This window comes from Hirundo rustica, unplaced genomic scaffold, assembly GCF_015227805.2.
Source record: "Hirundo rustica isolate bHirRus1 unplaced genomic scaffold, bHirRus1.pri.v3 scaffold_294_arrow_ctg1, whole genome shotgun sequence".
Classification (NCBI taxonomy): domain Eukaryota; kingdom Metazoa; phylum Chordata; class Aves; order Passeriformes; family Hirundinidae; genus Hirundo; species Hirundo rustica.
Window position 1 is genome coordinate 17,534 of NW_026690344.1, and position 24,717 is coordinate 42,250.

Sequence of the window (24,717 nt, forward strand, 5' to 3'; positions counted from 1 at the left end):
TTTGTCTCATCATTAGTGGGATGTGCTTTTTTAAGTGGTCACCGACAGCAACCAGTCTACTGAATGCCTTAATCCACCCTATAGTTGTGTTGCTTATTTGAATCAACATAAGTTAAGTGTTATCTGTTGTAATACTTGTTTAGAATTGGAAGATGCTACGATAGTGGCAGCTTTAACATCACTGTCAAAGGCGTATGGCTTGGTCTTGAGAGACACGAGCTGTACGGCTTAGATAGATGAAGGAGACTGTATACTGAGTAAAGGAATTTACTCATTTCAAAGAAGTGGGGAATGAGACATTAATTTTAAAGAATTAAGGATTTTAAAGAAAGTTAAGATAATAGTTGCTGAATTAGCTGAAGTAGATAGGTAAGCTTTGTTTGCAGTTAACAGAAGCTGGATCTTAGATAAGCTATCCCGGATTTAGTAACTCACTGCTTGTCAGTTTTATGTTTATGTAGCTGTGCTTGTAACAAAAACCAAAATGTGGTAAATAGGACATAAGATAGCTGCAGATTCCCTGCTTAAAAGAACCGTTGAACACAGGAAACTATAAGTTCTACCAAGGATTCATTTGTCACAAATGCATTGAAAAAGTAGAAAGATCAGAACGAGAAAGACTCATCTTACTTCCTCATTTTTAGTGACCCCTCTCCAGAACAGAGCCCCGACTCATTTTAGGAAACAAACTATGCATGCCTAATAGCCTTTTTGCCAATTAACTTATGAAGCGAGGAATAGGAGGTGACAAGGGTATGAATATGTATTTGTATTTCAGATATTCAACACTTTTGTAACTAAAAGGCTTTGTAATTACCTGTAAATTTTGCAGCGGGTATTAGGGAGATATCCCGAGTGCAGCCCAGCCGTAATAAACATACACTTTCTAACTTGAAACTGTTAGAGAGCTTTTGTCCATCACAGTTAGGTATCGATACTAGATCAATACCCATATCTCTTTAATGAGTCACTCCACTCAGCCGAAGGGCGTTGGGGGTTTTCCCTTTTTGGGGGCAATCAAAGCCATTGCACTGCTGCTCCTAATTCGGGGTAGGAGAACTGACGGCTTCCCTCGGAGCTGGTGCCAGCGAACACGCAGGGCTGGGAAAGGCGGGCCGGGAGCTGCGGAGAACTTTGTTTGTGTTTTCAGATGAACGCCGCCTCGGGCCCGGGCCCGTCCCAGGGCTGTTGCTCATCTCCGCCTTTCCCCTCACACAGCCCGGGGGGCGCGGAGAGCGCGGGCCGAGGCTGGGCCGCGTGCACAGCCCGCCCCTGGCTGCGATTGGGCGATTGTGCCGTCACTCGTGGTTCTGGCGCGCTGATTGGGCAGAGCGGGGCCAAGCCCGGCCCCGGGGCCGCCCCCTCCCCGGGCGCCGCTGGCGCAGCAGAGCCGCCCTTGGCGGAGCGTCTGTGCGGGCCCGGGAGCGGCGGCAGCGGCCGGAGCCCGGTGAGGCGGCGGCGGAGCTCGGAGGCGGCCCCAGCGCAGGTGGGAGCCGCGCTGGGTTGTGCCGGGGCTCGGGGCTGGCTGCGGGCCGAGGGGGCGTCCGGGGGCTCTGGCGGGTTCCTTGTGCCGTGTCCGCCCCGTGTTGCCCGTGGCCTGAGGGCGCTGCGGGAGCGGCTGCCCGCGGTCTCCTTGCCGCTGGGGCCTCGGCAGGAGCCGGTGCCGGAGCAGCGCTGCCTCGTCCCGCTTCTTGTGGGGAGCACGGAGGTGGCTGCCCTGTCCCCGGGAGTGTGCGGGAAAATTCGCGTCTCCAGAGTTTTCTGTCCCCAAAGGAGACAAAAGAGTCCTGTAAAAGTGACTTTCTTCCTGAACAAAGGGAGAGGCCATGCGGCATTTGCCATGGGGTCTCTTTGATCGTTGTAGTACGCAGCCTCCTTTTTATCCCCATTTTCTCTTCTGCCTCTCCCTCTCCCTTTGCCTAGTAGCGAAGGTACTTGGAAAGTTGAGGCTTCCCGATCTGCCTACTGCGTGTCCTCGTTAATATGCACTCCCCGTTTTGTATTACATCCGATATTCATGGTTCTGTTCAGTCTTTATTCTTCTTCTCGATGTTCAGGAATTTAGCAGGATCTTGGCTGAGCAGCAGTCCGTGTCAATGAGTAACATTTTCTGAAACTGATGATTTCTCCCTTTACTTCCTTATCTCCAAGTCCCTGGCCCTATCTCCAAGCAGATTCACTGTTTGACTCTTGTTTTTTCTTCCTGGGTCCTGTTTGGATTTGGGATTATTCTTAGGGACCTCCTTCCCTGTCCTTTTGGAGCCGTTTGTGGCTCAGGAGGCCTGGCTGCCACCTGCATCCCCTTGCTCCCCTGCTGAATGAGCTGCACTCAGCAAGGTGTCTGTGCGTGGTCAAAAGATGAGAGTTGCTGTAGCACAGCAGAGGAGAAAGAGCATTCGTTTAACCCATGGTGTGCCAGGGAACCACGAACCCGTGTCCCATTCCCGTCCTTTCCACGTTTGGACCAATACATGGGGTGCTTTTTTATTTCCCTTGCTACCTGTTTCACCACTTTTTGGTTGTCATCTGTTTGCCAACAGGCTCTCGAGTCATTTAATTTTCCACACTGTGCTCCTCCTTCTGCTAATAGATAATCTGATCCCATCCCTTGGTGAAATGTCGCGTTCTTCATTTGAGTGGTGTCCTAGGGTAACTTTATGATGCCTGTATCCCCAATCGTCTGTTCTGTTTGTGCTGTATATTGAGTCCTGTGCCTTTAAGACTGGTTCTAAGAGCAAGGAGAAGCGCGGAGTTTGTTTTGAGAAAACTACCTGACTCCTCCACATTCTTCTGCGGACAGCGTGTTCGGCGGAGGCTTGGAGAGACTGCAGGACAGAGATTTTTTTTTTCCTTTGCTTTTAGTTAGTTTCAGCTAGCTAGGGCAGAGAATTTCCCTGGACTGTTTTTTTTCCTTTTTCTTGGAACTGTTTAAACCTGCTCTGGACTGAAAACCCAGGGGAGCACTGGGGGCTGCACCTGCGGCCCACCGGGGCCTGGACCTCTGCATTTTCCAGCAGCGCCGGAGGGACTGGGACTGAGGAGACGCTGAGAGAGAGAGCCGAGCTACACCCACGGCAAGGACTTTCTCAGTTTGCCATCTCACTTCAGAAGGAGAGGTTTTATTGTTTCATACTATTCATTCTTTATACTTGTATGCACTTCATTTGTTTAGTAAAATAGTTTTTTCCACTTTTCTCCAAAGAGGGTTTTGGTTTTTTTTTTCCGGACCGGTTGGAGGGAGGGGCCACGTGGGTTTGCTTCCTTGGAGGGATCCTATACAGGGGTTTTCTCCCAAATTTGTCCCAAACCAGGACAAGTGGATTGATCGGCCAGACTCAGGAGCTGGATCTGTCTGGTTGATTATTATTTTGAGGACATCTTGTAATCTAATTATGGCATTGAAATGATAAATGGTTTCTCTGGCCCCTGATATGAAGGGGCTGCTCCATGGTGTTGTAGGATTTATTCTGGTGGCCGTTCATCTTTTCCCCATTTTTGGGTGCTCCCCCCTGCCAGGCCTGCATCAATTGATCTCTTTTCTCTAATTAAATCATCACATCCTTGGATTCCCAACTGATTTCTCTGAACTTGTGGTAGCAAGAGCACCCCAGTGCTCTCATGCTCCCTGTGTGACCTAGACAGTGTGATAAACGCCAATCACTTATTTTTAAAATTTTAAAAGTTTAATAGTGTCCTGGTTTGGGACAAATTTGGGAGAAAACCCTTGTATAGGATCCCTCCAAGGAAGCAAACCCACGTGGCCTCTTCCTCCAACTGGTCCGGAAAAAAACCCAAAACCCTTTTTGGAGAAAAGTGGAAAAAGCTATTTTACTAAACAAATGAAGTGCATACAAGTATAAAGAATGAATAGTATGAAACAATAAAACCTCTCCTTCTGAAGTGAGATGGCAAATTGAGAAAGTCCTTGCCGTGGGTGTAGCTCGGCTCTCTCTCAGCGTCTCCTCAGTCCCAGTCCTTCCGGCGCTGCTGGAAAATGCCGAGGTCTAGGCCCCGGTGGGCCGCAGGTGCAGCCCCCAGTGCTCCCCTGGGTTTTCAGTCTAGAGCAGGTTTAAACAGTTCTAAGAAAAAGGAAAAAAAAAACAGTCCAGGGAACTTCTCTGCCCTAGTTAGCTGAAACTAACTAAAAGCAAAAAAAAGATCTCTGTCCTGCCGTCTCTCTAAGCCTCCGCCGAACACGCTGTCCGCTGCAGAATGTGGAGGAGTCAGGCAGTTTTCTCAAAACAAACTCTGCGCTTCTCCTTGCTCTTAGAACTAGTCTTAAAGGCACAGGACTCAATATACAGCACAAACAGAACAGACGATTGGGAATACAGGCATCATAAAGTTACCCTAGGACATTCTACCCCTTGTATCCCCATATCGTCAATTTACTAAAACTAATATATATTCCAGCTCTACACACACATACATCTACATAAAAACAATATGCAATATACAGCTACATACAGTGGCAGTACTATTCAGCACACAGTGATAATTACACACAGTTCTCACCTAACAATCAAATCTCCCTGGGGTACACATCGTGTGGTTCTATCTTTCTGCATTACCTACGATGTGCAGCCTGGTTTCTGAGCAAAGACAATCTTATGGATGGGATCTTCTGTACTTGAAGCAGAATTGATCTAAACTGTCTTTCCTAACAAACCTCTTACATGTACTACTGGGACTTTCTCTCTATTTACTGTATGTAGGGACTTAGATTGGGCAGGGCTTGCTCTGTTGGTGGAACCTCGGGTGTTAACTAACTAGGTGGCCTTGGCTAGATGCTGCTCTTAGTTTTTGAATGATCTTTTACTTAGTGCTTTCAGGGTGGTTTTTAGCAGTCTATTATATTTTTTTATTTTCTTTGAAGCTGGTGCATGATAGGGGATATGGTACACTTACTCAATGCTATGTTCTTTAGCCCAGTTGTTGATGAGGCTGTTCTTGAAATGAGTTCTATTGTCTGACTTAATTTTCTCGGGGGTACTATGCTTCTAAAGAACTTGTTTTTTAAGGCTTAGAATGGTGTTACGGGCTGTAGCGTGAGGCACAGGGTAGGTCTCTAGCTATCTTGTGGTGGCCTCTACTATTGTGAGTACGTAGCGCTTGCTTTGGCGGGTTTGGGGAAGGGTGATGTAGTCAATCTGCTAGGCTTCCCTGTACTTATACTTGGACTATCGCCTGCTATACTATAGGGGCTTCACCTGCTTGGCTTGCTTGATTGCAGCACACGTCTCACAGTTATGGATAACTTGAGAAATACTGTTTATGGTTAGATTTACTTCTCGGTCTCACTTATAGGTGGCATCTTTGCCCTGATGGCCTGAGGCATCATGGGCTTATTGAGCTAGAAACAACTCTCTCTTGTGTTGCTAATCTAAGTCTATCTTTGACACTTTTATCTTTGCAGCCTGATTTACTTGCTCGTTGTTTCGGTGCTTCTCATTAGCCCGACTTTTGGGGACATGGGCATCTACATGGCGGACTTTGACAGGTAGCTTTTCTACTCGAGTGGCAATGTCTTTCCACTCATCTGCAGCTCAGATTGGTTTTTCCCTACGCTGCCTTTTTCCACTTTTCCAGCCATCCCTACAGAGCATTGGCTACTATCTACGAATCAGTGTAGAGGTAGAGCTTTGGCTACTTCTCTCTTTCAGCAATGTCTAGGGCCAGTTGAACAGCTTTGAGCTCAGCGAGTTGGCTTGACTCACTTTCTCCTTCAGTGGCTTGTGCAACCTGTCTTGTGGGACTTTATACAGCTGCTTTTTACTTTCGTTTCATCCTAATGATGCGGCAGGAAGTGTCAGTGAAAAGAGCATAGCGTGTTTCTTCTGCTGGCAGTTGGTTGTATGGTGGAGCTTCTTCAGCACGTGTCACTTGTTCTTGCTCCTTTTTATCTATGAGGCTAAAGTTTTCACCTTCCGGCTAGTTTGTAATTATCTCTAAAATCCTAGGGCGATTTGGGTTTCCAATGCGGGCGCGCTGAGTGATGAGGGCAATCTATTTGCTCCATGTGGCATTGGTGGCATGGTGGGTAGAGGGAACTTCTGCTTTGAACATCCATCTTAGCACTGGTAGTCTACAGTCAATCTCTATTCTCTGTCAGACTTGCGCACAGGCCAGATGGGGCTGTTGAAGGGTGAGTGGGTTTTGCTGACCACCCTTTGGGTCTCCAGCTCACGGATCATCTTGTGGATGGGGATCACAGCATCTCGAGTTGTTCTGTACTGTCGGCGATGCACTATTGAAGTGGCAATTGGCACTTGTTGCTTTTCTACCCTCAGAAGACTTACAGCAGATGGGTTCTCTGATAGTCCAGGCAAGGTATTTAACTGCTTAACACTTTCTGTCTTTACAGCTGCTATCCCGAATGCCCACCTAAATCCCTTTGGGTCTTTGAAATACTCATTTCGGAGGAAGTCTATGCCTAAAATGCATGGAGTTTCTGGGCCAGTTACAATAGGGTGTCTCTTCCACTCATTTCCAGTCAGGCTCACATCAGCCTCTACTAAAGTAAAATCTTGTGAACTCCCTGTCACCCCAGCAATGGAAACAGATTCTTCTCCCACATGTCTTGATGGAAGTAATGTGCACTGTGCACCAGTGTCAACTAAGGCCTCGTATTTTTGTGGTTCTGATGTGCTAGGCTAACGAATCCACACAGTCCAAAAAACACGGTTTTCCCTAGCCTCTACCTGGCTAGAGGCAGGGCTCCTCTAAGTCTGATTATCTTTATTTCCCTGGGTAACCGGAGCTGCTTCCTTCTTGCTGGAACTTCCTCTCATAGTCTTGCTATCCAACAATTTATGCAACCGTTGTGTCATAGCATCAGTAGATTCTCCATCCCATCTTTTCATGTTTTCTCCACACTCACGCAGGAGGACCTACAGCTTAGCCCGTGGGATGCCTTTTCTCTTTCTATCTAGGGTACGTTTGCGTGTGGTGCCAGAGCCCTTAACTTGTACTGCAGAGATCTGGAGAATGTCCTGCTTGAGTTCTTTGTGATTCTCCTCTATCTTGTCTGCTAATCCCTGCACTTGTGTTTCTAGAGCTGCAATTCTTGCATGTGTTGGACTATGCACAGCATCTGCATATGTTCGTAGCTTCTTCGCTATATCAAGCACAGTCTCCTCTGTCTCATCTCGCTTCATTATTGCTAAAGCAGAGGAGTATTCTTGTGGCCTAAGTTGTACAAGTTTTCGCCACATCACAGGTGTACATGGTACCAAGTCGGGGTTCCTAGTGTTTATGTCATCTGAGAAGACAATCTCCGCCACTGCCATTTCCCTCAAGCGCTGGATCCCTTGTTCAATGGTTTTCCACTGGGTTTGCTGCATATAGAGATCGTCGGCACAGAGATATCTTTGTGCCACACTTCCCAGGACCCGTTCTCAGAGACTGCAAGGACTAGCCTCCCTCATAATTTTTTGGTCAATAACTGGATCATGTGACAGGGATCCCAGATGTCTCGCTTCAGTGCCATCCAGTATTGTAGCCTCACCTGCAGCATCCTAGAGACGGACTAACTAACTAATTATAGATTCATCAGGTCGTCAAGTATAATCCTTTCTTAGGCCACGAAGGTCCTTCAGGGAAAAGGACTCAATAGTATCTCCTGCTCTTGCAGCAGTTGGTCGGGCTCCTGCTCTTGCAGCAGTTGGTTGGGCTCTTGATGTTGTAGCAGCTGGTTGGGCTCCTGATCGTGTGCTAGTTGGTTGGACTCCCGATCTTGTGCCAGTTGATTTGGCTTCTGATTTTGTATCAGTTGGTTCGGCTTCTGACTGTGTATCATCAGTTGCTTCAGCTTCTGATTGTGTGTCAGGTGGTTTGACTCCTGACTGGGTGTCAGGAGGCATTGAGGATCTTTCACCTGAATCATCGTCTACTGGTTGATTGGTTTTGTCCGTGTGCTTCTTTCCCTTCTTTACTGCAGCAGCTGCCGGTGTTTTAGCCTCACTGTCTGGTTTAGCTGCAGCTTGAATAGCTGTGGGGTTGGCTGCAGCCTGAGTGACTGATTTATCTCCCTGCTCCCTTGCCTCTATCTGCTGCCCTACAGTGTTTAGCGGTGTGTGACTCATTCTAGAAAAGCTATAAACTATATAGAGGAAGCTCACCAGGTGAAATACCAGGAAGGTGGTGTCTTTAACATTTAGGAGACACTGAACTTTCTCCAAAAGTGATGTAACTGACTCAAAAGAGAAGAAGGAAAGAAGAGGCTGAAGAGCCTCATCCTCTACTCCTCCTCTAACAAACTGGGTGCAATTGTTGATAAATCCCTAAAACATGCTGCTGGAACTAGGACGCAGGGTAGGACGAAAAAACTATAAACTGAACATACTTAGAACAAACTCCAGTATCTTTATAAGCTTCTTGTAAACTATAATCACTGAACTTAGCAAAATAACTATTCTAATTTGTGCATCCCTAGTGTAAAAGCTGTATGTTAGGGACAATATTGGAGCTATTTCTGGGTAAGAAAACAAACCTAGGGACCAGAAAGGTATTAAAACCTCAAAAAAGCCTAGGGAACAGAAATGCAGAAAAGACTCCATTCTAAGAGACATTAGGAATTCAAGAAGCAACATGGCCACTGACTGTTTAATCCCCACCTAAAGGACAACTAAAAAATGCAGTTAATAATAATCAATACAAGTTTTTTCCACTCTCTCGTGCCCCGCAGTGGGCGCCAGTTAGAAATATGTCCTGGTTTGGGACAAATTTGGGAGAAAACCCCTGTATAGGATCCCTCCAAGGAAGCAAACCCACGTGGCCCCTCCCTCCAACTGGTCCGGAAAAAAACCCAAAACCCTTTTTGGAGAAAAGTGGAAAAAGCTATTTTACTAAACAAATGAAGTGCATACAAGTATAAAGAATGAATAGTATGAAACAATAAAACCTCTCCTTCTGAAGTGAGATGGCAAATTGAGAAAGTCCTTGCCGTGGGTGTAGCTCGGCTCTCTCTCTCAGCGTCTCCTCAGTCCCAGTCCTTCCGGCGCTGCTGGAAAATGCCGAGGTCCAGGCCCCGGTGGGCCGCAGGTGCAGCCCCCAGTGCTCCCCTGGGTTTTCAGTCTAGAGCAGGTTTAAACAGTTCTAAGAAAAAGGAAAAAAAAAACAGTCCAGGGAACTTCTCTGCCCTAGTTAGCTGAAACTAACTAAAAGCAAAAAAAAGATCTCTGTCCTGCCGTCTCTCCAAGCCTCCGCCGAACACGCTGTCCGCCGCAGAATGTGGAGGAGTCAGGCAGTTTTCTCAAAACAAACTCTGCGCTTCTTGCTCTTAGAACCAGTCTTAAAGGCACAGGACTCAATATACAGCACAAACAGAACAGACAATTGGGAATACAGGCATCATAAAGTTACCCTAGGACAAATAGTAAATAAGATGGTTATATAAAAATAGAATTAGAGTAAAAAAATTGAACAATTTTAGAGTTAGGACAATACGAGACAATAAAAACAAAGTTTCAGACGTCTGGGTGCCTCCCCGAGCGAAAAGCTTCTGAGAAGGACCCTGGTTAACAAAGGATTATCTCTTAAAAGCAATAGCCTGTTGAATATTCATACAGTTCATACATGATGCATAAATTCCATTCAAACAAAGAATTGTCTCTGGTTAGTGTCACTTTTTTCCTTTAATCTCTATGGCGTCCACAGGGCTGAGTGAGGCAGGAGGAGTTGGTCTCTTCTGATAAGGAAGTAGTAAATTCTTTTTTCTCTGAAAGATTTACGTTTTCCTGTGGTTGGTACATAAAAACTACATTTTAACTACAAAACTTCATTTACTATACTATCAAAATATTAATACAACACCAACAATTAAGACAACACAACACATACAGTAAATATCTTGCGTAGAGCCATATAATATGCACTTTTCACAACAGTGACAGCACATGTTGGAGTGGGGAGAGGGATGATTCCCCCCCAGTTCTTTTAGTGAAGTTTTCACAGCATTCTCCATTTGCTGTTTTCCTTTGCAGCTGCACCAGTTTGTGTTGCAGAGTCAGATATCCTGAGTGTGGGCTCTGCCTTTGGCTGTGCAAATTCCATCTGTGCAAGCAGGCAGAGCTTGGGCTGAGGGGCAGAGGGAATCAGCCCAATTCCTGCTCCAGGCAAGAAGCCCCTGGTGCATTGTCCACACTTTTCCCCAGCAGTGTTAATTTGCATTTCTAAAGCTCCTCTCCTGGCTGCCTGGAACTATGCTTCTCTTCCAGAGCAAGCCTTGAATGACTCACACGTGGTTCCTCCACAATCTGCTTTTTTTTTTTCCTTTTTGTTGTTCTTTAACAATATTTATTAACTGTTTATTTCTTAAAGGGTCACCTTTAAAGCTCTTCTAGTTTCGCAAAATGCAACCTAAATGTGAACATCGAAAAACTCATATCAAAATTCTGCCATCACTAAGAGCCACGATTCTCGAGTGTTTCTCCCGAGTTTCAGGTGTTTTTAAAGTCCTTTGTCTTCTGCAAAACCCTGAGTCAGACACAAGAAAGCGATGGAGTCTTCAGGTTCTGATTTCTCAAGGTTGCGCGCTTTGTTTATTATTTCTTGTCTTACAATTCCTTCTGTGCCCAGCCAAGATCTGTGCAGCTGCTTGGCATCTGATGACTCCCCCTGAGCTGGGAGGTCGTTGTCTCTTATACAAATTATTACGTGTTCTTTATTTACAGTTACTTGCCAACACCTACTACCTACACTAAACGGGTCATCTCTGCTCTGACCCAATCTCCTTAAATTACTTTGTGCCACTGTCACCACAGAAAGTGGAGTGAGTGAAGAAGAAAGCAGAAGCAAGAGACAATGTCCCAAATCCTCCATCTTGCTCCTATCTACTTCTGTACTCGAGAACCTAAAACTGTGATTTTTCACCCTGTGATAAGCTAAACTTTCACACTCTTGTGGCCTGTAATTCATCTCTCAGTGTTGGAAGCCTTTCCCATGGACTGAGATCAAAGCCAGTGTCTTTCTGGGCTCTGTGCCAGGGTCTCAGACCCCCCTGTCCAGGTCCCTGACCTTCCAGGGCGACCAGAGGAATGCCCTGGACTCCAGCACATGCACAGACATACACAGAAACACTCCAAAGCAATCAAGTTTCTTCTACTTCTTTTCCTAGGTGAAAAAATTGATTCTCACATCCCTGGCCCTTACCTAACTGACAATATAAAAGACAAATTTTTACGAAAAAAAAAATACCTAATGTTGTAATCTTATCCCAGAAACTGTGGGAAAAACAAAAAATCCCCAAGCCATATTTTTTTAGTGTTAGAGAGTCAAGGCATGACTTGATTCTGGCCAGGATGTGGAACAGAAATCATTTCATCCACACATACCCTGGGTGTGTACAGAAAATCATTCCATGACATGTGAGTTTTACTAGATTTATTCTAAACTTTAAACAGTCTGAACCCTGAGAAATCCATTTGTTTAATGTCCATTGCTTCCAAGTTGTGAAGTTCTTAGTATTTGGTTTCCAATTGGGGTTGGATTTCTTTGCCTCTGATGTTAATTAGGTCTGCACTCCTGGATTTCCTTATCAGACTTTTCCAGACCAGGTGTCTCCAACTATTCCAGGGGCAGGGTCTGGGGCAGATGTTCTTTGCTGTTTGCTGATGGGCTTTGATGTTTTGTTGGTGGTCGTTATCTTTGTGGGTATCTTTTGTGCTCTTCCCAGTCTGTTGAGATGTTAAACTCATCTCTGTAGAGTGGTGTAACATCCCTTAAAATAAAACCTTTAAAATTCCTTTTCCCAGGGCAAAGGCACATCAAGCCTGAGTAGAGAAATAAAATAAAAAATAATTTCAAAGTTGGAATATTTTTCAGCAGTTTAATGGCAGCCAGCCCAGTGTGTGAGTGTGACTGAGCCCCAGAGTGGAATTGTCACGTTGTGTTCCCCAGCAGCTGTGGCGAGTGCAGGCACAGAAAGCACTGAAGCTCCAGCAGTGGCAGCAAGGATTGGGCCGCAGTGGCTGGAGATGCCAAAGGAGGGTGCCCAGGCAGACTATTCCAGCAGAGGATGTGTGGGCAGGCACAGGGGCTTCCCCTGCTGTGGAGCCCTGGCTGCTGCTCCCTTGCCTTCAGTGCAGGGTCAGTCGTGGCCTCCCATCCTCCTCCTGCAGCTGGGACGTCCAAATCTCCGGGGCTTCAGAGACCTTGAGCCGAGGGTGAGGGGTCCCCCCCGTGTTCAGCTGTGCTGGGGCTGTTTCTGTGCTCAGGGACACTTGGAATGGGCCACGCCACTTGGCCACCAGTGCTGCTTCTTCCCAGTCCTTAGGCAGGACCCGATGTCCTGGTTGGATGTTGTGAAGAGCAAAGTCCCAAGGCAGGGTCTGTGCCAGCCGAGCTTCCTGTGGGAGAGATTTCAGCAGAGACAGGATTCTGGCCACAGACTGCTTTAAATACACATCCCTTATCTCGTCCCTGGACTGGCTAGAGAATTACCAGGGCAGGGAATTCCAAAGCTCATTTCCAAGAAAGAAAAATGATTATCTGCCCTGGATCTCTGGATCTGGCTCTTATTCTTGCCAAAGCCTATAGCAAAAGCCATACCCATGGCATCTTGGTTTCTATCACCAGCTTCAGAAGGTGTTTCTTTATTTCCCCATTCATTCTTTCTACCTGACCTGAGCTCTGGGGGTGCCAGGGGTTGTGGAGGTCCCATTGTATTCCTAAAGCTTCCCATGAAGGATCTTTCCTGTAAAATGAGTTCCCCTATCTGAGTCTATTGCTTCCACAATCCCTTTTCTTGCAATTCTTTATTTTAGAAATACCCTACTAAGTGATGCAGTGGTTGAAGAAGTCAGAATTGCTTTTGACACCCTGTTAGGTGACATGGTGTTAGCAGAAGATATTTGAGCCTTCCTGCTCAGGGCATTTCAGTCCCAGGCTCTCACAAGCACACACAGCTCTGCCGGTTGAGCTGACCATGTGGGCGGTAACCTGAGCTTTGTCTAATTCCCTTTCCTAAATAACAGCCTGTCTTGTAACTCTTTTCCCTTCTCCTGCCCTTGAAGACCCATCCATAACCAGATTTTCTCCCTCAGGCCAGGGAATGTCTCATAAATCTCTCCTAGGCTGGGTCTGGAGCTCTGTCACTTGAATGCAGTCCTGGGTTTCTTGCCAGCCCCTGTCCAGGCTGTTGAAACAGGAGGCTGGGTTAAACCCTTCCCCTGTCCTCAATTCTGCATCCTCCTGTGCCACTGAACAAGTTTCATACTGTAATAACCGAGCACGGCTCTTTTGGTTATCAAAGCTTGAACTTGCTGCCAGACTTGAACAACAGGAGCTCCTTGTGCTGTCAGTGTTCAGGCCTCAGGTCCCCTTAGAGCTGTGGCTGCACAATTGTGCAGACAATGAGGGGGCCACTCTGGCCAGTGGGTTAAATACTGTAGCACAAGGATTCCTTTGGCATGGCCCTGTTTCACATTCACATACAATTCCAATTCCTTTTCTGAGTCTGGAAGAGCCATGGCTGGGGCATCAATCATTTTGGGTTTTTTTAATTTTCTCAAGTTTTGTTGTCTATCTCATGTCCATACCATAACATTGAGGCTGTCTGGGGTTTGAAAGTCATACAATGTTCTGTCTAGAACAGAGAATCCTCAGTCCAGGTCCTGCAATTTCCTGTTAATCCTTAGAATTGTCTGAGCTCCTTGTTAGTCCTGAGTGACCTTACTTCTGAGATTCCCCTGGACCCTTTCTGGGTCAATACACCACAAACCTTCAATCAAAATATGTCCCATGTATTTAACCTTTTTCTCCACCATTTTCTCTATATTTTTTTAAATACTCCAAGATGCTTTTTAGCCTGAAAATAGAGCCATTTCAGAGAGGCTGCTTCTACCAGCTCTAATTGTCCTCCTGATTGAAGCAAATAATCCACATCCTGCATTAACTCAGTTCCTGCTCAGTATCCTGCATTAACTCAGTATCAAAATTCTTTTGATATTTTCTGCAAGGCTGGCCTGAATAAGGCTGGTGCTTCTGTGCATCCCCACAAAAGGACCGTCCATGTCTTTCCCATTTTTCCTTCTAACCCTTGTTCCCACTCAGAGGCCAGCTCCTGTTCAGCATCCTGTGTAAGTTGCCATACCCAGAAAGCATCTTTTCCATCAAGTGCTGAATGGGAGCAGTGTGAGGAGGGAACCTGGTTGCAGATGGTGTAAGGATCTGAGACTGTGGGGTGCCTCGGTTTAATAATCTCATTTCTTATTCTTAGGTCCTGCAGCACTCTATAGATTCCATCGGGTTTCTTGATTGGCAGCACTGGAGCATTCCAGGGAGAGATGCCAGGCTCCAAAAGCCCTGCCTTTAAGAGGGGCTCAATGCCAGGCTGTGAGCCCTTCCTTCCCTCCCTTGGAAGAGGGTATTGCTTTTAGACACCGCTTGTCCTGGTTGCTTGAGAGTAATTTGGAGAGGCTGGGTGTCTGATTTTCCCTATTTCCCTGGGGCTGCCCACACTTCTGGGTTCCCTTCAGCATCGGCCTTGTCAGACATTTGACACAAAGGTACCCCAGAAGTAGCAATGGCAATGCCTCTGCCAGGTGCTTGTGGCCGAGCCCGTCCCCTGGGTGCTGGGGCCCCCTTGGGCCCTGGGGTTCATCCCTCAGGGGCTGTGGAAACTCTGCCATGGCCTTTGGCTTCACCTTGGCCTTTTCCTCTCCCCTTCTTGCATTCACCTGCTGTGCCTTTGTGACCAACTGCTCCAGGGGCTTCTTGTGCCACTGCTGCAGCCCCCCTGACTGCCTGTGGGTGCTCATCCTCTGACAGCTGCTGAGCTCTCTGCAAGGGCATTCCTTTCTGCAGTGACCCAAACAAAATCCTTCAAAGATGATCTTGATCCTTGCATGAATAACCCCCATTTCCCAGCTGTTCCTTCCTGCTCCTGGTCCTTGTGCTCGCCCTGCCCTCCCCAGCCCGTATCCCAGAGGCGGTGCCTGTCCTGCCGCAGTGTCCCAAGGCGGCTCCCCCGGCGGGCAGGGCCGGCAGCTCCACGGGGCCGGGCAGCGGCCGGGGCGTCCCGCAGCCTCCTGGGGGCCGGGGGCCACTGCCGGCCCTGCCCGGGGGGTGGTGGGGTCAGGCAGCGCCCGGCGCTGAGCCCCGGCTGCCCCACAGCCCCGGCCCGGCCCCGCAGCTCCCCACAGGCCCCCAGCCCGTGCTCCCGGTGCCGCACCTCTGCGCCCGCTCCTGCTGCTCCCCAGCACAGAGAAACCCCCTGAAATCCTGACCTCCTTGTTTCCCTGTCCTGGAAACTGGGGATACAAAGGATCTGGGTCAGCTGGCAAATTTAAGAGGATAAGATCCTGATGAAAAACATCCCAGTCCTCAGTATTTTTCTCTTCCTCCTCTTTTCCATCATCCTTTTTCCTACCACAGAGATTCCTCCTGCTGCTTCTTGCCTTAACCGTATTCCTGCACACTCACCTTCACCCTAACCCTTCCCAGCACACCAACACCATCCATCCCCGGTTGTCTAAATCCCTTCTCGACTTCCCTTATTGCCCCTCTGGGTGTCCATGTCCTTAATCTCTTCTGGGAGAACGATGCCTTGGGAAGGCTGACCTGAAACAGAGACTACATAGGGCTAGAGAATAAAGTAGGTATTTATTGACATGCCTTTAGGTTGCCCTTTGGGCTGGGCAGGAGCCTGACCATGGCTACACGCAAGGTGGACTTAGAATGGTCACAAAATGGATAACCAGTCACAAGGTCCTACTCTTTTATAAGTATTGGTCCATTTGAATATTGGTGCCCAATTGTCCAACCACAGTATCAGGTCATGAGGTGTCATGCTTGTTTCTCTCTTTAGTCCACTGTTGTTTATGCTTTTGGGCCTCAAAGTTGTACTCATTGTCCTTGGTCTTCACCAGGAAAAGGATTTGTTTTGTCTACCTACTCTGTAAAGAGAGCTTACAAGCACTTAACGTGAGGCTCAGAACTACACCTCTAGGCAGCACAGATTCTGAAAACTATGAAAACTAAAACTTTGTGCAAACTACCTCAACATTCTCCCAAGGGACCCTTCAGAGATATCTTGGGATCATCATCCCTTTGGCCAGGACGCTCTCCTGGCTTTCCCTTTTCCACTCTCCATGTGTTCCCTGCCATGTTTGCTCCCTGAAGATGCCAGTGTCCTCACTGATGAGATTTTTCCGTGCTCTTTCCCTGCCAACTCTTCACAGCCCCCCTGATCTGTCACTCGTCTGTCTCCTGGACACTCTCGGGTACCCAATCAATCCCCGGTGCCGCCGCCACCCAAGGGAGCCGATCACCCAAACTGGGTGAGGCACCTTCAGCTCCACTCACTGCCCGCTGTCCCAGACGGTGGAAGGAATTCCAGAGGAGCCCCAAGGTGTGTGGGAAACTTGACATCACCAGAGGTTTGTGTCCACAAAGAAGACAGAGGAGTCCTGTAAAAGTAATTTTATTCATTAAAAAAAGGGAGAGGCCATGGGACATTTCCCATGGGGCCTCTCCAATTGTTGGAGGATGCAGCCTCTTTCTCCTAATTTTCCTGGCTACATCTCTCTCTCCCTTTCCCCACTGGCTGAAGTACTTGAGAGGTACAGAATTCCCAATCCCCCTACTACATACCCCCCTTATTATGCACCCCACTTCTGCACAGGTAACGATATTCACAGCTCTGTTAAGTCCTTCTTGAAGTCCTTCTTAGGTTCTTCTATAAGTTCATGAATTTATCAGGCCCTTGGCTGAGCAGCAGTCTGTGTGGTCAGTTCATAACATTTTCTGGAGCTGATGGCTTCTTCTGTGCCTTCCTTATGTACAAGTGCCTGGCCCTATCCCCAAGCAGATTGACAGCGTGTGTTTGTAAAGACACTTTGCTCTTCTTCCTTTCCTGGGGGTGCCCCGTTTGCGGGACATTCCCCCTAGAGCATGGGGCACCGCCGTGAGGGGAATTTGGGGAGGTGGGAGGGGGGAGCGCCAAGGCCGGGCCCCCCCGCGCTGTCCTGGCGGGAGCGGCTGCAGCGGGGACCGAGTGCGGGCGGGAGCGGCCGAGAGCCCAGCGCTGCCCCAGCCCGACCTGCCCCAGCTCCATCCCTGCCCCTGCGGTGGGATGCTGTGGGTTTGGGGGGAAGAGGGAGCCGGCAGTGGGTGCTGGGCCTGGGGGCAGGAGGAGAAGGGAAGGAGAAGCAGGGTTGAAGAACAAAATGTTGATGCACGTGGGAGGAGAAGGTGGGATTGTGCAGGAGAAGAGGAATAGTGGGAGGAAGAGGAGTGTGAGGAAGAGTAGGGACACAGGAGTGTGAGGAGCAGGAAGAGGAGGCACCACAAGGTTCCAGCCCTCCCTGTATCTGCAGCCTCCCCCCAGCCCCAGGAGTGTTTCCCTCCCCACATGCAGCAGGTGAGCGGGGAGGGGAATCCATGATTTTCATGGGAGTGAATCTTGGTGTTTCTGAGCTTGATTGAGCTGAATGTTGATGCTTTGGTTTTTTGCAAGGGGCTGAATCTTTTAGAAGAGGTTTTGGCTGAGTCTTGATGTTTGGGGAGTTTTTCATCTTTGTCTTGATAGTTGGAGGACTTTTGGGATGAATCTTCTTTTGGAGGTTCTTACAGACCAATGTGGCAATTCTTACATTGCCAATGACTTCCTGAGATGAGCTTGTGCAATGAAGAACCCCCAGCCTAAGGCGCTCTCCTCTTGTTTTCTCCCCAAACCAGGATTTTTCATTCCCAAGGAGTGGCCGGATGGAGGAGGAGGAAAAGCCCCGGAGATGCCGCACGAGGAGGGGCTGCAAACCCAGCGCAGGGAGCTGCGAGGAGCAAAGACCCCCCCTGTGCCAGGAGGGCGGCCGGAGATCCAGCCAGAGCTCCGAGCTGGTGGAGAAGCCTCATGGAGGGGAGAAGCCCCACAAGTGCTTGGAATGTGGGCAGGGTTTCAGCCGGAGATCCAGACTGATTGAGCACAAGAGGATCCACACTGGGGAACGGCCCTATGAGTGTGGGGAGTGTGGGAAGAGCTTCAGCCAGAGCTCCAATCTGATCAAGCACAAAAGGATCCACACTGGGGAAAAGCCCTTTGAGTGTGGGGAGTGTGGGAAGAGCTTCAGCCGGAAGGGCCACCTGATCCGGCACCAGGTGATCCACACGGGGGAGAGGCCCTATGAGTGTGATGAATGTGGGATGAGCTTCAGCCAGAAACGAACTCTTATGCAACACCAGAGGATCCACACTGGGGAACAGCCCTATGAATGTGTGGAATGTGGGAAGAGCTTCAGGCAGAGCTCCAGCCTGAGGCTACACCAGAGGCTCCACACTGGGGAAAAGCCCTACGAGTGTGGGGAATGTGGGAAGAGCTTCATCCAGAGATTCCACCTGATACAACACCATAGGATCCACACTGGGGAAAAGCCCTATGAGTGTCGGGAATGTGGGAAGAGCTTCAGAAACAGCTCCAGGCTGATCCAGCACCAGGTGATCCACACTGGGGAAGGGCTCTACACCTGCTTGGAATGTGGGAAGGGCTTTGGATATAGCTCTGTCTTGAGGAATCATCAGCGCATCCACACTGGGGAGAGGCCCTACGAGTGTCCTGAGTGTGGGAAGAGGTTTCACACCAGCTCTCATCTCCTCGTACATCAGCGGAGTCACACAGAGGAGAGGCCCTTCCGCTGCCCCGACTGCGGGAAGGGCTTCAAGCACAACTCACACCTCACTGTCCACCGGCGCATCCACACCGGGGAGAGGCCCTACGAGTGTCCTGAGTGTGGGAAGAGCTTCTCAAACAGTTCTATCTTGAGTAAACACCGACGGCGGCATCACTAAGGGAAGCGCTGCGAGTGCCCCGAGAGCGGGAAGAGCTTCGTGCGCTGCTCCAGCTCCATCCCCCGTGGGAGGATCGGCCTTGGATGATCCCCAGTGAGCCCCGTTGGGCAGAGCCCTGCTGATCCGTGGTCCTGGTGATCTCCTTTGGGTGGGGGGAAGGTGTTGAAGAGATTTCTTTCCCTTCTCCTGTGGGAGTTGGCCAAGCTGAAACAACTCTAAACTTAAGGCTGAGGGAAACCCCTTACTAGTGATGGCAAGTAGTAAAGGTTCTTGGGAATTTACATGTTAATGAAGTTGTTCCATTTATGTTTTTATGATTGGTCAGTTATCTTGTACAAATATGGTTATCTTCCCAGTGTGAGTGTCTGACTGGACCCTTACCCTCAGACCTACCCTATATATTGTCATGTTTTCCTCAGTTCTGGGTCTTCCCTGGGTTACCCCGACGGAGTTCTCCCGGGTACTGTGCACAGTTTTTGGGCACCGTCCCTATTTTCTTCTTTCTGTTATTAAAGTATTGTTTTTCTAGTGCCAACCGTTGTTCCTGCTCCTATTTTCTCTCCTTCTCCTGGTGCGATGTGGTTGGTAATAAATTCCCTCCCTGTGCCCAGGCTGGGTCTGTGCCAGCGCTGGCGCTCAGGGCGGGATCTCTCTCGGTCCCTCTCTCAACTCCCGGGCCTCTCTCAGCCAATCAGAGAAGGCGTTGAACAGGGCTCAGCCAATTGGAGCTAGCAGATCTGATGACTCACCAGTTGCCGGGCAGACCCGCAGTGCCCAGTGTTCCCCTCCTGGACTCTTCTCCCCGCCCAATCGCGGCTCCCCCGCGGGTGCCCCCAAGACCCTCCCAATAAACGGCACCGGCGTGAACTGGGAAGCTTTTTTGGGAACACTGGGAGCAGCTGGGCGGGGGGCTGGGGGGGACACCTGACCCCTCCCAAAATCATCTCAGGGACTGCAGGAATTGAGAGGACACACTGTGCTGCACAAGCAAAGCCAGTTTATTACACTAAACACTCATAGTTATAGTTCTCTAAGTTCCATACAGAATTTTCCACTCAGACCCCTTTGCCTCTGTTCCTTTACTAACACAATCTTTTCAGTTATCCAGTCCTCGTTACATTCTTTTGCCAGCAATGTCCTTGTTACATTTTCTCTCCTCAGAGTGGTCAGAGTGACCAGACATGAAGTCTTCGCTTTTGTTCTCGCCTTGAGTTTCTCTCTCCCACAGCTTCCACTGTCCCAGGGCCAAAAGGTCGGCAGTGTTACCCAGCTCAGCTTCTGCAGCCGTCTGATCTTCCACAGGGGATGGAGCGGGGGGTCCCGGCCGGGCCCGAGGCCACGGGGAGGGGCTGCGGCCGCTGCGGGCTCAGGAGCTCTGTGGGCAGAGAAAAGGGGGTGACACCGGGCTGGGGGTCCCCAGGGGGAGCGCACACGTTCACCCGAGTCCCGCTGGCCCCCAGACAGGTGAGCTCCCAGCACCACCAGCACCACCAGTACGGCCCCAGCTCCCCCGACACGCCCCATCCCCAGCGCCGGGCGGTGCCGCCGGCCCCAAAGCAGCCGCGCTGTGCTGGGGGGGGTCCCCGCGGCCCCGCCCCGGGCGGCGCTGGGAGCACCAGTCCGGACCAGTTCAAAGCGTGGGCGAGTGGCATCAGAACCCATGAATGCGAGTCCACCACAAGCCACGTAGAATGCCCGAAACTGGCAGAAAGCATCAGGATTCTCCAAAAGATGGGGTCACCTTCACCTATAAACTGGCCAGGAAATTCCCCAAAGCCGTTTATAACCCCCCTAAACTGGCGGAAAGAAGCAGGATCTTCCCTAAAAGGGGCTCCCCACATCCTTCCTAATATGGGCCCAGCTCCAATGTCAGAGCCAGGTTTCTTCCCCCTCCCAGCAACTCATCCCTCAGGACTGGAGGGTGCCCCAAAGCCTCCTCAGTAACTGGCTTGCCCCAAGCTCTTCATCCCAAAGTGTGGCTGTCTCATTGCAGACCTCATCTCTCAGATCCCCACTGGGTGGGAGGAAGGTGTTGGAGAGATTTCTCTTTTGGTTCTGCTGTGAATAAATTCACTCCCTGTGCCCAGGCAGGGTCTGTTGTGCCCGTTCCGGGGCTGGGACCAGGATCCCTGCCCATCCTTCTCTCAGCTCCTGGGCCTTTCCTTGTACTTCCTGTTCCTGTGCACTTGCAGAGGGCAGGGACAGGAGCAGTTTTGGTGTCTCAGCATGCAGGCAGGGCCAGCCCAGCCCCGGGGTTCCAGGGGGCTTCTGAGGATTCCCTGTTTGTGGGACATCCCCCCTGGAGGAGGGTGTCCCCCCTTGCTGCAGCCCCAGCCCTCAGGCAGCGCTCAGCCAAGCAGAGAATGCCCTCAGCTGGGGCCTCATTTTTGGGCACACCTGAGCCCCTGGACATCTTGGATGGCCATTTTGGGGTGCACCTGAGCTGCTGGATATCTGGGACCCCATTTTTGGAGCTGTATTGGGTTTGCATTGCCCTGTTTTAGTAGCTGGATTTTCTACAGGGCTGGGCTCTGAGAGAAGGTTCTGGAAGTTTCCTCTGTGTCTGGCAGATCCAGTCCCTGGTGGCTCCAAAGATGGAGGTATTGGATGCAGAGATCCACGAGGATGCAGAGATCCCCCCGCAGCCCCTGGAGGAGCCACGCTGGAGCACGGGGATGCCTGAGAGGAGGCTGTGACCCCATGGACAGAGGGGCCCCCGCTGGAGCAGCCTGTCCTTGAAGGTCTGACCCCATGGCAGAGTGACCCACGCTGCAGCAGTCTGAGGGGGGCTGTTCCCCATGGGATGGACTCAGGTTAGAGAAGTTCCTGGAGAACTCTCCGGTGGGAGAGACCCCAGGGTGCAGCAGGGGAACGACTCCTGTCCCTGAGCAGAGGGAGAACCCACGGGGGATGAACTGACCATGACCCCATTCCCTGTCTCCCTGAAATGCCGGGTAGGAGGCAGAGGTGGAAGGAGGGAGGGGTGGGGGAAGGTGTTATGAAGGGTTTTCTTTTTCTTCTCATTATCCTGCTCTGAGTTTATTAGCAATAAACCCAATTCATATCTCCATGAGCCTGGTGTTCCCATGATGGTGTTTGATTAGGGATCTCTCCTGGTCCTTAACTCAGGAACCCTTGGTTAAATTTTCTCTCCCCTGTGTGGCTGTGGAGGGCAGTGAGAGCGGCTTTGGTGGGTGCCTGGCCTCGGGCAGCGTCACCCCACTACAATGGGACATGTCCTTGTGTGGCCCTGTGCAATGGCGCCACAGTTGCTCTGATCCCTTGGGACTCCGAGAGCACCAAGCTGGAGCAGTGGAAACTCCGGGGCTGGTGGCTGGAAGGGCAGGATGTCCCGGCAGGCAGGGGGTGTCCCGGCAGTGCAGGGCAGTGCGGGGCTACAGCGTAGCAAAAAGAGCAGCGCTGGAGAAGCCGAGACTCCGGGGCAGGGCTGGCCCAGCTCCAGCAGGGCAGGCGAAGGAGCTCAGAATTCCTGGGCACACGAGCAGATGATGGTGGATTTCCCAGGACCAGACTTTCTGTTGACAGTGGATTTCTCCCACAGCAAGCAGCACCCTGGCTGTCCTCTCCGATGCTCAGAGTGAGAAGAGCCCCCAGCTCCCCCAGCTCTGTCCTTTTCTTGCCCCAAAAACTAGTGTGATCTTCCCCTTCCTGACTTTTGGCCACCTCCTCTGTCTTGGTCAAGCACTGTCTAAGCACCACTACTTAGTCTCTTAGCAACTTATGGGGAAAAATTCTATAAGGAAAAAAGAAGGAACAAACCTAACTCCTAAGATTATCCACCCTGAATTTTTTCCCCATACCAACATATTATATTGAATTTAAACCTTTAAATTATATACATGTGGATATGGATACAGACACAGTCACAGTGGTCACCCTAAAACAAGGTCCCCTTGAGGTATGCAGCGGGTCTCTCCATCCTTTTGCATCACCCACCATGTGCAGCCAGGTCCCTGAGCAAAAACAACCCCAGGAGCGGGATTGTCTTTGCTGGAGGCAGAATTAATCCAAACAGTTTTTCCCAGCATTCCTCTCATGTGTACCACTGGAACCTTATCTCCATCTCTTGTTCTCAGGGGCTCAGATTGGGCAGGGCCTGCTCGGTTGGTGGAACCTCGAGTGTTCACTAACCAGGTGGCCTTTGCTAAATTAATCTCCCAGCTCTTGAAAGTCCCCCCACCCAGTGCCTTCAAGGTGGTTTTAAGCAGGCCATTGCATCGTTCAACTTTCCCGGCTGCTGGCGCATGATAAGGAATATGGTACACCCACTCAATGCCATGTTCTCTAGCCCAGGTGTTTATAAGGCTGTTCTTGAAATGAGTCCCGTTGTCAGACTCAATCCTCTCAGGGGTACCATGTCTCCACAGGATTTGCTTTTCAAGGCCCAGGATGGTGTTCCGGGCAGTAGCATGGGGCACAGGGTAGGTCTCCAACCATCCAGTGGTGGCTTCCACCATGGTCAGCACACAGCACTTGCCTTGGCGGGTTTGGGGAAGGGTGATGTAGTCAATCTGCCAGGCTTCCCCGTACTTATACTTGGACCATCGCCCGCCATACCACATTGGGGCTTCACCCGCTTGGCCTGCTTGATGGCAGCACACGTCTCACAGTCATGGATAACCTGAGAAATACTGTCCATGGTTAGATCCACCCCTCGGTCTCGTGCCCACTTATAGGTGGCATCTCTGCCCTGATGACCTGAGGCATCATGGGCCCATCGAGCTAGGAACAACTCTCCCTTGTGTTGCCAATCTAAGTCTATCTTTGACACCTCTATCTTTGCAGCTTGATCTACCTGCTCGTTGTTTCGGTGCTCCTCATTAGCCCGACTCTTGGGGACATGGGCATCTACATGACGGACTTTGACAGGTAGCTTCTCTACCCGAGTGGCAATGTCCTTCCACTCATCTGCAGCCCAGATTGGCTTTCCCCTACGCTGCCAATTGGCCTTTTTCCACCTGTCCAGCCAACCCCACAGAGCATTGGCCACCATCCACGAATCAGTGTAGAGGTAGAGCTTTGGCCACTTCTCTCTTTCAGCAATGTCCAGGGCCAGTTGAACAGCTTTGAGTTCAGCAAGTTGGCTTGACCCACCTTCTCCTTCAGTGGCTTGTGCAACCTGTCCTGTGGGGCTCCACATGGCTGTTTTCCACCTCTAGTTCATCCGAGGATGGCATTCACTGCCGCGGGGCTAAACACCGGCTGCTCTTCCACCTCCCTCCTCCCCCTTCCCGTGCAGCCGCTTCAGCTCAGCCCTGCCAGGATCAAATCCCGGCTTTCGCAGGATGACTTGGAAGCCTTGACTTGCCCCAGCTCAGCCGTTTGAGCCTCATCCCTGTGTGCAGGCACTGACCTGGGAAAACTGAACTCCACACCAAACGTGATTTCCAGGAGCTGATCCTTCCAACGGGCCTGTGCTCAGAGTGAAAACTCCAAATAAGTCCCAGCTGCACTGCAGGAAGGAGACCTGAGATGCTGAAGGGCGGCCAGTGCCGTTGGATATCCCAATCCAAGCCTTGGTGCTCCTGGTCCATCTTCCCTGTGCTTGTGGGGGATCCTGCTTTGAGTCTTTCTGACACCACCCGTGTCAGCAAGGGCCACAGCCGGCACCCAACAAGAGAGGGACAGGCTGGAAGCGGCACGGAGCAGCCCCGCACTTGTGGCCTTGTAGCCCCTGCCGTGCCCAGAGCCCTGGGAGCCTTTGGCCACGGTGCCAGCCGACAGCCCCAGCCCCGGCCTGCAGAGCCCTGGGGCTGCAGCCCGGGCTGTTCGGGGCACGGGGAATTGGCCGGCCGGCCGTGCCAGGGCCTTGTGGGCAGCGGCTCCGTGTCCCGCGGGAGGCCGGGGACGAGGGGTGTCCCTCAGGGCTCTGCCTGGGCCCCGGGGCTGGGCACTGCCTGCCTCAGTGACACC

General features: G+C 50.4%; 1 protein-coding gene across 1 annotated transcript; it reads left to right on the forward strand.

Moving 5' to 3' along the window:
• The first annotated feature begins 1,385 nt into the window (after positions 1 to 1,385).
• LOC120747916 (zinc finger protein 239-like) lies at positions 1,386 to 19,072 on the forward strand. Its single transcript, XM_040053965.2, has 2 exons — positions 1,386 to 1,486; positions 17,680 to 19,072. The coding sequence occupies exon 2, from the start codon at positions 17,707 to 17,709 to the stop codon at positions 18,781 to 18,783; it is 1,077 nt and encodes a 358-aa protein (XP_039909899.1). The 5' UTR covers positions 1,386 to 1,486; positions 17,680 to 17,706; the 3' UTR covers positions 18,784 to 19,072.
• Positions 19,073 to 24,717: the final 5,645 nt, after the last annotated feature.